We start from the raw sequence: 13,054 nt of genomic DNA, 5'->3' as shown, positions 1-13,054 counted from the left end.
CACCTCTCCCCAATACTTCTTCGGCCTACCCCTACCTCTTCTGAAACCATCCATGGCCAACCTCTCACACCTCCGCACTGGGGCCTCTGTGTCTCTCCTCTTCACATGCCCAAACCATCTCAGTCTTGCTTCTCGCATCTTGTCTTCCACCGAAGCCACTCCCACCTTGTCTCGGATAGCCTCATTCCTAATCCTGTCACTCCTGGTGTGCCCACACATCCATCTCAACATTCTCATCTCGGCAACTTTCATCTTTTGAACGTGAGAAATCTTAACTGGCCAACACACCGCCCCAAACAACATAATCGGTCTAACCACCACTTTGTAGAACTTGCCCTTGAATTGTGGTGGCACCTTCTTATCACATAGCACTCCGGAAGCGAGCCTCCATTTCATCCACCCTGCCCCAATACGATGTGTGACATCATCGTCAATCTCCCCGCTGCCTTGTATAATAGACCCAAGATACTTGAAACTACTTTTGTTCTGGATGACCTGGGTACCAAGCCTCACTTCCACGCCAGCCTCCTGAGGTGCTTCACTGAACCTGCACTCCAAGTACTCTATCTTGGTCCTACTCAGCCTGAACCCTTTAGACTCCAAAGTCTGTCTCCAACCCTCCAGCTTAGCGTTAACTCCGCTACGAGTCTCGTCGATCAGGACTATGTCATCCGCGAAAAGCATACACCATGGCACCTCACCTTGAATTTGCCGCGTCAATCCATCCATCACCAAGACAAATAAAAACGGACTAAGAGCTGATCCTTGATGTAATCCCATCACAATTGAGAAGTGCTCTGAGTCTCCTTTTACTGTCCTTACCCTAGTCTTGGCTTCCTCATAAACAATACAACAACAACATACCCAGTGAGTCCCACAACGTGGGGTCTGGGGAGGGTAGATTGTACGTAGACCTTACCCCTACCTTAGGTAGGGAGGCTGTTTCCCTCATAAACAATAGCAAGATAATAATCTAAAAAAATTTAAGAATATAATAATCAAGCCTAAAGAAACATTTAGTAATAGAAATCTAAGAATGCGAAAATACAAGAATACAAGAATAATACTAATACTCCGGGAATAGAAAAGAAATGCGCCCGACTACCTACTAGCATTCTACCCTAATTCTTGACCTCCACACCCTCCTATCAAGGGTCATGTCTCGGTGAGCTGAAGGACCTATTTCTTTTCCTTCCAAATTGTCCACTAGATACAAGCTGGGATCATGTTCCACCAGTTCTTCCGTCTTACATTACTGCCCTGATTGTGCCAACACCTCAGAAGGTCAACTGTGGACTATGGCATAGTCCACCTAAGGCCAATCTTGCTGAGAAATAAATGCTTATCGGCTCACAGTCTCATTGACCCATTTTTCTTTTGGATCATTCCAAAGGAAGATGCACCTGTAAATCAATGCTTACTCGCCTTAGCCCATTTGGAAGCTTTTGTACATGGCGTTCTAACCAGCAAAATTTTGGAAAGTTTTCTGTTCACAAGTTACAGTTCTGGATGAGTGACTAGTGAGTCGTAACTAGTAGTCACCCCTCAATATGAGGGGCTCAGTTCTTCAACCTCCTTCCAATTAATATTCATAAATGGAAAAGCCATCTCCTACACCTCAGACAACTCAAACTAGAAAAAGTTAACTTCTGCTACACCTTGGACAGCTCATTTACTCTTATCCCTTTCAAGTCCCAACTTCACCCCGACAAGACACCTCTTCCAGTGTCAATGTGAAGCTTCAGGCCGTCCCGCCATGCTTGCCTTCTCTTAAATCATGGCCACTCAAAAAACCCTCAAGCGATGCTTTTTCCTATCAACATCAAATTTCCACGCCCGAAAACAAAACTTTGCAAAATAAAGGTCTGGTGGATGCTATTCCTACCCTCAGATACCCATCAAACGAGAAAGACAAACCTCTCAACCTTCTTCCATAACTCCAGAACATCTTAATAACTGAAAGGAACCACAGTTTAGGTTGCTGTACTCCCAACCCAGCAGCCTATGTTAGTCACCAAAGACACACTACACAAGACCAACTGTAGCAGCAGTCTCCGCTCCCAAAATTACATAAAAGAAACGTAATAATGAATCAAAAGGTAAAAAGAACATAAAAAAGGAAAAAGATTAGTATTACCCATTTACAGCAGCTACAAATTATTATTTTTAGATGAAGTAATTGATACAGCAGCTACAAATTATTAAAAACCACATAGACTCTTAAACATACATAACCACCTTCCTCGGATTGTTTTGCATACAGTAGGAATTATGATATGCACAATTTGGCCCTAGTACTGGAAATTGGGAAACCTATGAAATCTAAAGGAAAACCATGCACACTAAATAAGAATCTAAAGGTATAATGCGTCCATTTGACTGCTTGCAAAGCATAATAAACAAGTCTCAGCACCTTGCCTCTTCTCAAACTTAACTTCCCTCGATAATTTCAGACATCATCATTGGATGAGCCCAAAAACTGCTCTATATCTGTCTGTTCTTCAACTCAAAGCAAACAAACAAATTTGCTCAACACTCAAGTATACTACATGTAAGATAATTTCAACAACTGATTAATGCAATTAAAGTCTGTAAACGTATTGAGGGATCACACAAATCAATTCTCCGTGCACCTGTGGTTTCTTTGCACATCTCTTCCTAATTTTCTGTTTCCCTGTACGAGTGAGTGGGTAAAATATAAAGAGATATGCGCAATAAAAGATTGGATTGAGTCTACCTGCAGCCCACTGCGTAATAACTCTAGCTTAGATTCCTGAAAAAAATCGTTACGGTTGACATCAGTGTTAAGATAGAAATGTGAACATAGAAAAATAAAGGCACTGAACTTGGTTAGTGACCAACAGGAGAGGTGAAACAGAGTCATGTAATTTTTGTGCAACTCTTCTCTGCTATATACACCTGATCAAATATAAGGTAAATGATAGAAGGTCTAGAAAGGATTCTGAGAATCCTAGTGATAGGAGTTATAGGATGGTGTTAGATTTTATTTCTTTTCTTGTTTGGGGGGGTGGGGGTTGGGGATTAGGTGGGAGATAAAGGGAAATACTGTACTTGATCTTGAAGTGCATCTTTCAGCTGAGAAATCAAGGTAACTCTCAATGATTCAGCATTCTCAAGGTCGCTGATGCATTGCTGAAGTACGCTTTCCTGCTCTTGCATCTTATCCATCAATTCAGAACCCTCGAGATTTCCTGAGCAACAGTCAGTAGAAAACACAATATCAGAAGTTTTGAAAGGAACAATTACTTAGTTCAAGAAGAACTTCTAGTTCAAAAGTAGCAATAAGTGATAGCAAGAAAGACAAAATACTGCCAGCGATGGAGTTCATGAATATGCCGTGCCAGTATAAACGGATTCTTCGAGTTCATCTTTTTTTTTTTTCCCCTTATATGACTGTTCAGGTAACTGCTCAGGGTCAACAGTAAGTTTCATCAAGGTATCAAACTTTCAAAAGTTCTGAGTCTCATCACAGCAGAGCTCATCTATAAATCTTCACAAAAGACAACCCGCTTCTTGTTTATTCACAACGCTATAGTCCACCTTTAAATCCAGCTTTCGTCAAATTTTTGTTGCTAATAACTTTTTAAAATGGATTAACAATGCAATTAAGCAACTAGCTCCAAAGCACCTTTAATCCAAACAACATATTTGGTTGAAGTTATATCCAAATTAACATGTTTTGAGTAATACATGATATGTTTGTACAATGACTTACATGATAATGGCAATACTCAAATCACAATCTCACGAAATGAGTAAGTATTTTCTTTGAGAAAAATTATTTATTCAAGTATGATAGCAAATTAGAAACAACTGAAAACACCCTTATTTCAAATTCCTCTATTTTTGTCTCAGGGGGGTAGAATGACACTGATTAATTCAGTAATGCTCTTCCCACCTAGATGATGTCTCTGTTTCCCATTCCTAGTGTTATGGAGAAAAAGATTAACAAATTGAGAAGGGACTTCCTTCGTCAAGGCAACAAAGAAAAGAGAATTACAATCTGGTGAGATGGAATACCCTGACACTAAGTAAAAAGCAGGGTAGTTTGAGAATCAAGAATCTCAGAATTCACAATCATAGCCTACTTCAAAAGTGGATCTAGAAGTTTTCTACCAAGTATATGGCCCATTGGAAGAGATTCATCACTCAGTAGTATGGTTTAATGTAACAAAAGATGTGAAGACCACCTATGGATGCAGTGTTTGGAAAAACATTAGAAGGTTGTGGCCTGAAGTCTGATTGCAGTGTCAACATGTATATAAAGGTCGGGGATGGTGTAAAAACTTCCCTTTGGGAAGATCATTGGATTGGCCAAAACAACCTAAAAACTCTCTTCCCTGATTTATATCCTATTAGACTTCAAAAGGATGCTAGAATAGCCCGGCCTGGAATGATCAAGGATGGGGTATGAATTCAGAGGGTTTAAATGAATGGGAAATTGGCAGTCACAAGTATGTTTCAGGTTTTGGCTACAGTTACAAGCACTTCCAATGTACCAGACAAACTAGTCTGGAAGTTGTGTAGTAGGGGGGTTTTCACTGTTAAGTCACTGTACTAAAATAAGAATATTTTTGATTCATTGACAGTGCTATGGCCTTGGAAGCTTATTTGGAAACTACAATTCCACTTAAGGTTTCATGTTCTGTTTGGTTGGTCACAAAGAAGGCTTGCCTAAAGAAGAGGTCTCCAGATTTGCTCAAGATTTCTACTTTGAGGCAGGATATGGAGAACAATGAGCATTTGTTCTTACACTGCAAGAAAACTGCAAATCTGCAGCACATGTTCTTTTGTATCTTAGGAGTGAATTGGGTGTTGCCTAGAACTACTGTTGAACTTTTGTGCAACTGGCAGGAAACTGGGAGAAGAGAGGCAGATGAAGACCCGTGGCAGATCATCCCAGCCTGCAAATGATGGACAATTTGGAAGGAGAGAAACTCAAGATATTTTGAAGATAGAAGCAATCCCATCAGAAAGTCAAGATGAATTGCCTCAGCCTTTTTATTTTGGGTGTAAACAGGATTTAATAGGGAAATAGGAAATTTCATAGATTTTATAGGCGAAGTGTGCGATTGTAATTATCCAGATGTATCCCTTTACTCCTTTTTTGTGTTTGTAAAGCCTCTTCATCAGCACCTCATGGGTGTTGAGTTTTGATATGACTACAAGTTACCTTTACCTCAAAAAAGATTTCTCTGTTCTGTTGTATTTCCTGCTTTGGTTACACTTCTTTACTACTTTCAGTTTCAAAAAAAAAAAAAAAGACTTCTCTGTTCTAGTATCTTATCTATCTGTAAACCTTGATCCAGTGTCATAGTTCTCCAATCCAATCCTTTAATTTACCATTCAACAATTTTTAACTTTGCTGCTAAAATATAATCTAGCCTACCCCTGATCAAAGGTGTCAATTTCCATTTCAAAATTCACAAAGTTGAGCATACGTCATTTTTCACTTAGAGACTGTGGTCTTTTCCTTTCTCTCTTTGTTTTTTTTTTTTGTTTTTTTTTCCTTTGAGAAGGTAACACTTGTATGTATTAAACACAAAACAGTACATAGGTTGTACTGAAACCATACTTACAAGTGAGCAAAAGAGAACAAAAGCAGTCTACATTTCTAACGGGAACCTAATGTGTCTAGGATAGATATACTATCCTCTGGGTAGATCTGGTTACACCAAAAACAAAAGAGCTTAATACAGTTAAGTTTGATCATCTGCAAAGTGTTGCTGGTGTTCTCAAAGCATCTAGAATTCCTTTCCATTGTGGTCTTTTCCTTTGTGGGCATCCCGCTGGGATTTGCAAGGATTTGTTCTGTCAAAGTTCTTTAAATATGATCCTACAGTACCAAATATAACATTACCCATGATATCAGTATTGGCAGTTAGCCTGGTTACTGGACAATCTTATCCATGCAGTTGTGCTCCAAAAGCAGAATAGATGACATATGAAAAGGTAAGGCAACCAATTGAAGATCATCTCTCTGAAAGTTAATGGCCTTTGGTGCCTTTGCATATCTTTTTCTCTTTATAATCGAGAATTATTTTTTCCCAGTTTCAAAACTCGATGGGTAATAAGCCCGTTCTTCTACCCTTCTCCACTTATAAACCAAATTTGATTCCCTAACTCATGACATGTGCCCACCACATATATCGTACTATACTATCTTTGAATCAAAGCCCTGACGCTGATGTGTTCGCCTATCTTGATGACCTTGAATCATGAGTTAGATATCATAGGATTACATTAAAGTTAGTCACGATAGGCAAGAATATTCTCCTCTTACAGTCAAACCTCTCTATAACAGTCATCCTCTATAACAACATTTCACTATAACAGCCAAGTTATTTTCTTGGGAACTGTTTCATGTTATGTTAAATTATGTGTTCTCTACAACGTTTCACTATAACAGCCAAAAAATATCCGGACAAATGATGTCACTGTAGAGAGGTTTGACTGTATCACTTTTACTGCCCACGGGTCCTTTTTAAATGAAAAAAATTCTACTTATCACTAAAGACAGAGAACGCTCTTAATAGCTAGCATGTTCAGTTTAGCTAATAATAAATAGTGTAGGTTAAAAGTTCCAGGCCGTCACTCGCTGAAACAAACCGATAATACAAAGGTATGTGCACTAGACATACACAATTTTCAGATTTAAAAAGTGGAAGTGCTCAAGATCCAACTTTCTCGGATCTTATGACGTCTAACATTCACTTGCCACATGCTAGCTTAAGGGAGATGTGACTCCATGTTCCTGCTAACCAAAAACCAGGAATGTGATTCTCCAAAAGATAGATAACAACTTGCAACACTCGTACGCATTGATTACTTCAAAGAGCAAAAGGTTGTTGGCCATGAACTTCTAGGCAAGAGCTGCTAGTGTCCGGGCCAGCTTGCGCGCAACTCAACTATTCCCACTAGGTACCTGCTACCTCCCACATGCACAGGCACGGAGTAATTCTGGCCACCAAGGCTTAAGCAAATGGGAAGAAATCACCTAGTGTTTTTGCCTCCACCTAGAGACCTGATAGCTCTCCTCCCACTTCATTGACCACTACGTCACACACTTGGGTTTAAATCATCTTTTCACCGGAAATTTCTACCAAAAGATAAACCATCATATAGCTGGCATACAGAGCAAATACTCCACTTACAACAACAGTTAACTTGAAATCTTGTGCCAGGAATGCAAGAGATATCTCCACTATAACTAAACAATGACACAAAATGGATATGCAACATCAATTTAAGAGAGAGAGAAGATTGAGGTATTCTTCACTTTGAGTTACTTCATTCCAGCAGCCAATTACTAATTTACCTTGGGAGGAAAGGTTTTCAATATCACTCTCCATTTCCCCAACGCGAAAAACTGCATCTTTACACTTGTTCAAAGCATCTTCCTCATTCACATTTTCATCATGAACTAGTTGGAATGCTGTTACAATTTTCTCTGGAGTACAGCCAACAGCCAATTTCTGATGTTGAAATTAACAAAATATTCAGATTACCTGTACAACAACCATGATAACAAACCCAGCGTGAATATTGAACAGAAGATTTTAGGCTGATACTCACAATCCTTACTGAGTGAGCATCCTTCTTCACAACTTTGATAGGATTTGAGCTCTTCAGGTTGCTTACTGACGGAGCCGGACCTTTGCCCAACACTTCGTCTTTAAGATTCTGACCCCTGGATCCAAAAACTTTTCTCTCTTCCCATATATCAACCTGATATTACCCAGGGGAAAAAAAAACAAAGCAGAAAGGGAAGGAATAAGTAAAAAGGTGATATGGGCTTCGACTGACAGTAAGCTTAAGAACTACACCAAGGCTTAAAAATCAATAAAATGAAGATAAAGAGACGTTGTGAAGAAGTTTCTACGTAATTGCAGATCTAAAGCAGTCTGCCTTGATAAACCAAGATGACATGTCAAGCACTTCACCCCTTAGGCACAACCAAGACACTAAGGTGTGCTTTTCATCACCATGAGGTCCAGGTTTTAAACAAACCTATAAGGGGATGTCAAAGATGAGAGATAGAAGGGCATCATCCAAAGCATTGGCGTAGAGTAAGACAGCGTTCTACTTATGGCGTTCCCAAATGTAACAAGAATATTAGTGGAGTTCGAAGAGAATACAACAACATACCCAGTGTAATCCCACAAAGTGGGGTCTGGGGAGGGTAGAGTGTACGCAGACCTTACCTCTTCTACCTTGGGAGGTAGAGAGGCTGTTTCCGGTAGACCCTCAGCACAAGAACAAGCAACTCAAAGCAGTATAAAACATCATGGCAAAATACTATAAAAGCATGATAGACAGTATGAAAAAAGGCAGTAGCTATTACAAATCAATACGATAATCGAGATATAAGAAACAACAGTAAGTAGCAGAAATGGAAGGACAAGAAACTATAAGAGTAATAATACGACTACTAATATGAACGAATAAGTAGGATGGAGTTCGAAGAGAATGTCAGTGAATTTTCTTCTAGGACTCATGGCCTAATTAGCAACCGTTGCAAGACATTTTTGGAATGAACTGACTGGAATTAGATTGAAATTGCATAGCCTTTCTTGACTTCTGACAAACATGTCTGTAATTGATCCTTTTTCTTTGTGTAGTCAACGGAAAGTTAACCAGGTACACCGAGAAAAATGATGCCCCTCAAACTACAACGCAACAGTTGGCACTACTCAAGTACCACCAGAACGTGATTATACAAAAAAAAACTAGCAGCAGAATACGACCTAACATTACTATTTGAGGTTCTTTAGGCTTTTTGAAACTAGTAACTGTTATTTGAGGTTCTTTAGGCTTGTAAAGCCTGTTATGGAGCATTAACCTCGCTGCTTATAACAATATTGCTGAAGCTATGTAGTGAAAGAAAAATATAAAATCCTATGAGAAATTGTTACAAGAATTTTTTCTTGTCTAAAGTGATAATATTTTTCAACAAAAGAAAAGTTGATACCACATATTAAAATCTTGACCTGCATGCACGTAGCATCATAAACCCAACAAATATCTGCACTCATATATAGGTTACTAACAGTTCTAACGTCATGTTCTATCATTTCAGTTTTTTTTTTTTTTTTCTGAAAAATGCTTAAATTACCCCTTGAACTCGTCTCAAAAAGCCATTTACACGGGATCTTGTCCAAAGTGAGTCCATTAACCCCTTGATAATACAAATCCAGTGTTGGGGCTGGCGGTGTTTTACATGCGCCACCACATCAACGCTACATCAGATTTAACTTTATTTTATTTTATTTTACTTTTTCTTTTCTTTTTTCATTCACTTCTTTCTTTTAAATATTCATCTTTTTAAGACAAATTCACTAACCAGTTAGCTTTTTCCATTTCTTTGCTCATTCACTCTTTTCCTGTTGCCTTACGGTTCCTTCTCAGATCAGATTAAGCAAATAAAACAGGTTGGGAATTGAAACGAATTAGCTACAATAGAGAAAAGATGGTATATAGCAGATTGAAACGCCAATTTCTTAGACGGAGATACAGTGCTTCAAGTTCAAGATGAAGTATGGGGAACTGGACTGCTGGGTCACTAAGGAAGCAAGAAATACTTGTGGAGTTACCTTATGGAGGTCTATCAGAGCTTGGTGGCCCTTCGAAAAGAGACACTCTGCTATTAAAGTTCAAAATGGTAACAAAGCACTCTTTTGGAAAGACAAGTGGTTGGGCAGTAGGAGTTTGCAGGATTTATTTCCTGATCTATTTGTTCTGGTTCAACAACAGAATAAGACAGTGGCTGAGATGTAGTCACCTCAAGTTGGGAGCTAACTTTCGGGAAACTGATGAATGACTGGGAAATTCCCAGATTGACTGAACTTTATAATAATCTGGAAACTTTTCAAGGGTTGCAAGAGGGGGAGGATTGCTTGTGGTGGACTGGTCACACAAAGGCAGTATAAGGTGAACTCAGGGTATAAGATTATGAATACAACAGAGCCACAGACCTTTATTTGGCCCTGCAAACACATCTGGAAAGTAAAGATACCCCATAAGGTGGCTTGCTTTAGCCAAGGAATCTGTGCCTTAGCCTCAAACTGTTGTTTATGTGGGACTGAAGCTGAAACTGTAAGACACCTATTTCTACATTGCAAGGTCACAAACCAGCTATGGAAGATTTTTCTCAATCTCAGGGGCATCTCTTGGACAAAACCTTGTGAGATTGTTGACACTCCTTTTAGCTGAAAGGAGGCTGGGATAGGGGATAGAGAGCAGAAGAAACCGGAGGATCATCCCAGCCTGTATTTGGTGGACCATCTGGAAAGAAAGGAATGCTAGATGTTTTGAGAATAGAAGTAGCACAATATAGAACATCAAGCTCAATTGTGTTACGCTATTTGTTTTTGGTGTACAAAGTCATATCCTGCAGACACAAAGACAATCCTAGATGTTTTTGATTCATGTTAGGATTGTTTTCTGCTCCAGCTTGCTTTTGTTGTTTTTTCTTTTTACACTTGCTTTTGTGAAGGGGTTTTTCAGTACTTCCCAAGTACTGGTCTTCAATACAAGGTTGTTACCTGTTCCAAAAAAAAAAAAAATACAGTGCTTCAAGCAACCCCTGTTATCATCACCTTGCAGATTTCTTTCCAGGATCAGTCGTCCAAATCAAGCAAATTATAGATGATGCCTTATTTATTTTGACATTGTAACGTCGTGGCTGGCGGTGGTAGGAATGGTGTTGGTAGTTTTAAATATTGTGTTTTGCTTTTCAGTAAATCTAAGAAGGTGATGACACATTCCTAGTCATGTTACCTCTGAGGGGGATAACAGACTCATTTCAAATAACAAAAGGGTCCAAAAGGGAAGCTCGCAAAGTTTAGGTGTGTGAATCGCCTTTCCGCACAATTTTAGGGAGTAATTTATATATTTTCTCTTTACTTTTGGATAGGAAAAGAAATTTTTCTGATAGATGGGGAGATGAATAAAAACTTGCACAAAATATATCTCTCTCCTGCCTAAAGTACAATGAAGGGAAAGAGAGTGTTCTCAGTTTCAAAATTCAGCTATGTAAGTAACAGCAGAATTTCACCAACCAACCCCATCACAAAGAAAAAAAGTGGCAAAAAAATATATAAAAGGTGAGAAAAAAGCTTCATCTTAGGGCCAATGATAACTTGGGTTTTAGCAAAGTTATCATTGCCTTTTACTTAGATTTTTAACGTCTTTAGGATAATCATGGCAAAATTCTCATGCTAATTGCTTCGTTTTAGGATGAGCATAGAATGCAAAAGTCAAAAATCATGGAAAAAGATGCCAAGAAGTGAAGATCCTGTATTGTAGATAAATCAAATTTGGACCACAGAAAATCCGATGTAGCAGAAAAGTGTTATTCCAAAGATTGGGATTTCGCGGTCCACGAAATATTATGTTGACCACGCTTTACGAAAAGAGTGCTACTGAGCGGAGCGCATGAAGGTTGAATTTGAAAAGTGTTGACCACAAAATATTATGTGGTCCACGTTTTATCACTCCGGAGGGACAGTTTAGGACTTCTTGTTAAATCACTTAGATACCATAAATAGAAGTTCTAGTGGTAGTTTTCATTATCTTTGGCTTGGGAGAGGATTTCAATCTATCCACCATCAATTGAAGATTAGATCTCACTTGTTTTTATAACCGTGGTGCCCAGGCCAGCAAGATTGGATCCTACACTTTTTTTTGAAAAGGTAAGTAAGCAATATATTATAAAACAAAGAAGCCCTGCACTAAGAAAGTGCAAAGACAGTACATTGTCCAAGAATCCCTCACAACAAACAAAAACAAAGAGAAAGGATTCCATTGTACAAAAACCTATTCCTGTAAAGTATCTCTAAAATCTAGTATGTTGTCTCCATCCTTTACATCCTGAAGATTACACCAATAAGCCAACAACACATTTGTATTTGAACTTCTGTATAGTATCTGTTTTCCCTTCAAAACATCTGTCATTTCATTTCTTCCGTACAACCCAATAGCAGTGTTATCAAAAGCGAAAAGCGCAAAAAGCTCTAAGGTTAGCTGGGTCTTTAAGCGCAAAGCGCAAATAAAGCATGGGCTTTAATGAAAAAAGCGCAATGGTGCAAAAATACAAATATATATATATATATATATATATATATATATATATATATATATATATGTTTAGTCCAAGATTAATAATAATAAGCATGAATAACAAATATATGGGCAAAGAAATTGTAAAAATATTACAATAAAGTGAAATATCAATCATCTAGTGTCACCTCTCCAAGAGGACAAGGAAAAGTATGTCTTAGAGCCTTGATGACGACACTGAAGCGCACATAAAGCGAGGCGAAGCGCTCAACATGTTTTGAGCCTCGCTTCAGGGCTTAAGCGCGCCTTTGATAACACTGCCCAATAGACACAAACAGGTACTGTACTCCAAATTTTCTTCAATGGCTTATTGATTGCTTTGAGTTCCCAGTGGTTAGTAGCTCTTTAACTGAGCATGGCATAACGAAATGTACCTGGAATAGGGTGAAGAATAATGACCAGATCTTGTTGACCACTGAACAGTGCAACAAGAGATGGGCTGCAGCTTTCCACCTCTCTATTACACATAAAGATTGGAGCTACACTTTGAGAGTTCTCTATTCCCTTTATGTCCGTTCTTTAATTCTTTGCTATATACTAAACATGCTTGATTTTCACTGGGTATGTTGCTGTTGTTGTTGTACTAAACATACTTGATTTATTCTGTGGATGTGGACACAGTAGTTGGGAGACTTCATGGGTTTTAAGTTACTCCCTTGTTCATTGAATGTAGTGACAAATTTCTTGCTTATTAAAAAATTGGTTAATTGTTACTCCCTCCGTTCCATAATAAGTGGTTCTTTTAGCTCATGCACACCCCTTAAGAAATTACTCACTCCTAGAAAATTAGGAGTGTTTTTACTAACTTACCCCTAATCAAATTGTGCTTACATAATTAAATGCGTAGAAAAAGAATAAGGTATTTAATGTATCTTGATTATTTAAATAAGGGCAATTTTGGAATAATCTGCCC

The 13,054-nt window shown here is 38.5% G+C and overlaps 1 protein-coding gene and 1 non-coding gene across 7 annotated transcripts in view; both read right to left on the bottom strand.

Moving 5' to 3' along the window:
• LOC132614101 (uncharacterized) overlaps window positions 1-13,054 on the bottom strand; it is a 28,367-nt gene that overhangs the window by 5,201 nt on the left and 10,112 nt on the right. For all 6 annotated transcript variants that reach the window (XM_060328461.1, XM_060328458.1, XM_060328459.1 and 3 more), the window contains 4 exons: window positions 7,597-7,749; window positions 7,340-7,496; window positions 3,073-3,212; window positions 2,738-2,773 (listed from right to left, as the gene is read on the bottom strand). In XM_060328461.1, the coding sequence (XP_060184444.1) occupies window positions 2,738-2,773; window positions 3,073-3,212; window positions 7,340-7,496; window positions 7,597-7,749 (486 nt within the window). The remainder of the gene's footprint in view (window positions 1-2,737; window positions 2,774-3,072; window positions 3,213-7,339; window positions 7,497-7,596; window positions 7,750-13,054) is intronic.
• Window positions 3,415-3,496, bottom strand: LOC132616413 (small nucleolar RNA snoR128). The gene has a single exon (XR_009573194.1). It is a non-coding gene; the product is annotated as a small nucleolar RNA snoR128 (small nucleolar RNA).

This window comes from Lycium barbarum, chromosome 10 (assembly GCF_019175385.1).
Source record: "Lycium barbarum isolate Lr01 chromosome 10, ASM1917538v2, whole genome shotgun sequence".
Lineage (NCBI taxonomy): Eukaryota > Viridiplantae > Streptophyta > Magnoliopsida > Solanales > Solanaceae > Lycium > Lycium barbarum.
This window is presented reverse-complemented; position numbering and strand designations above follow the sequence as displayed.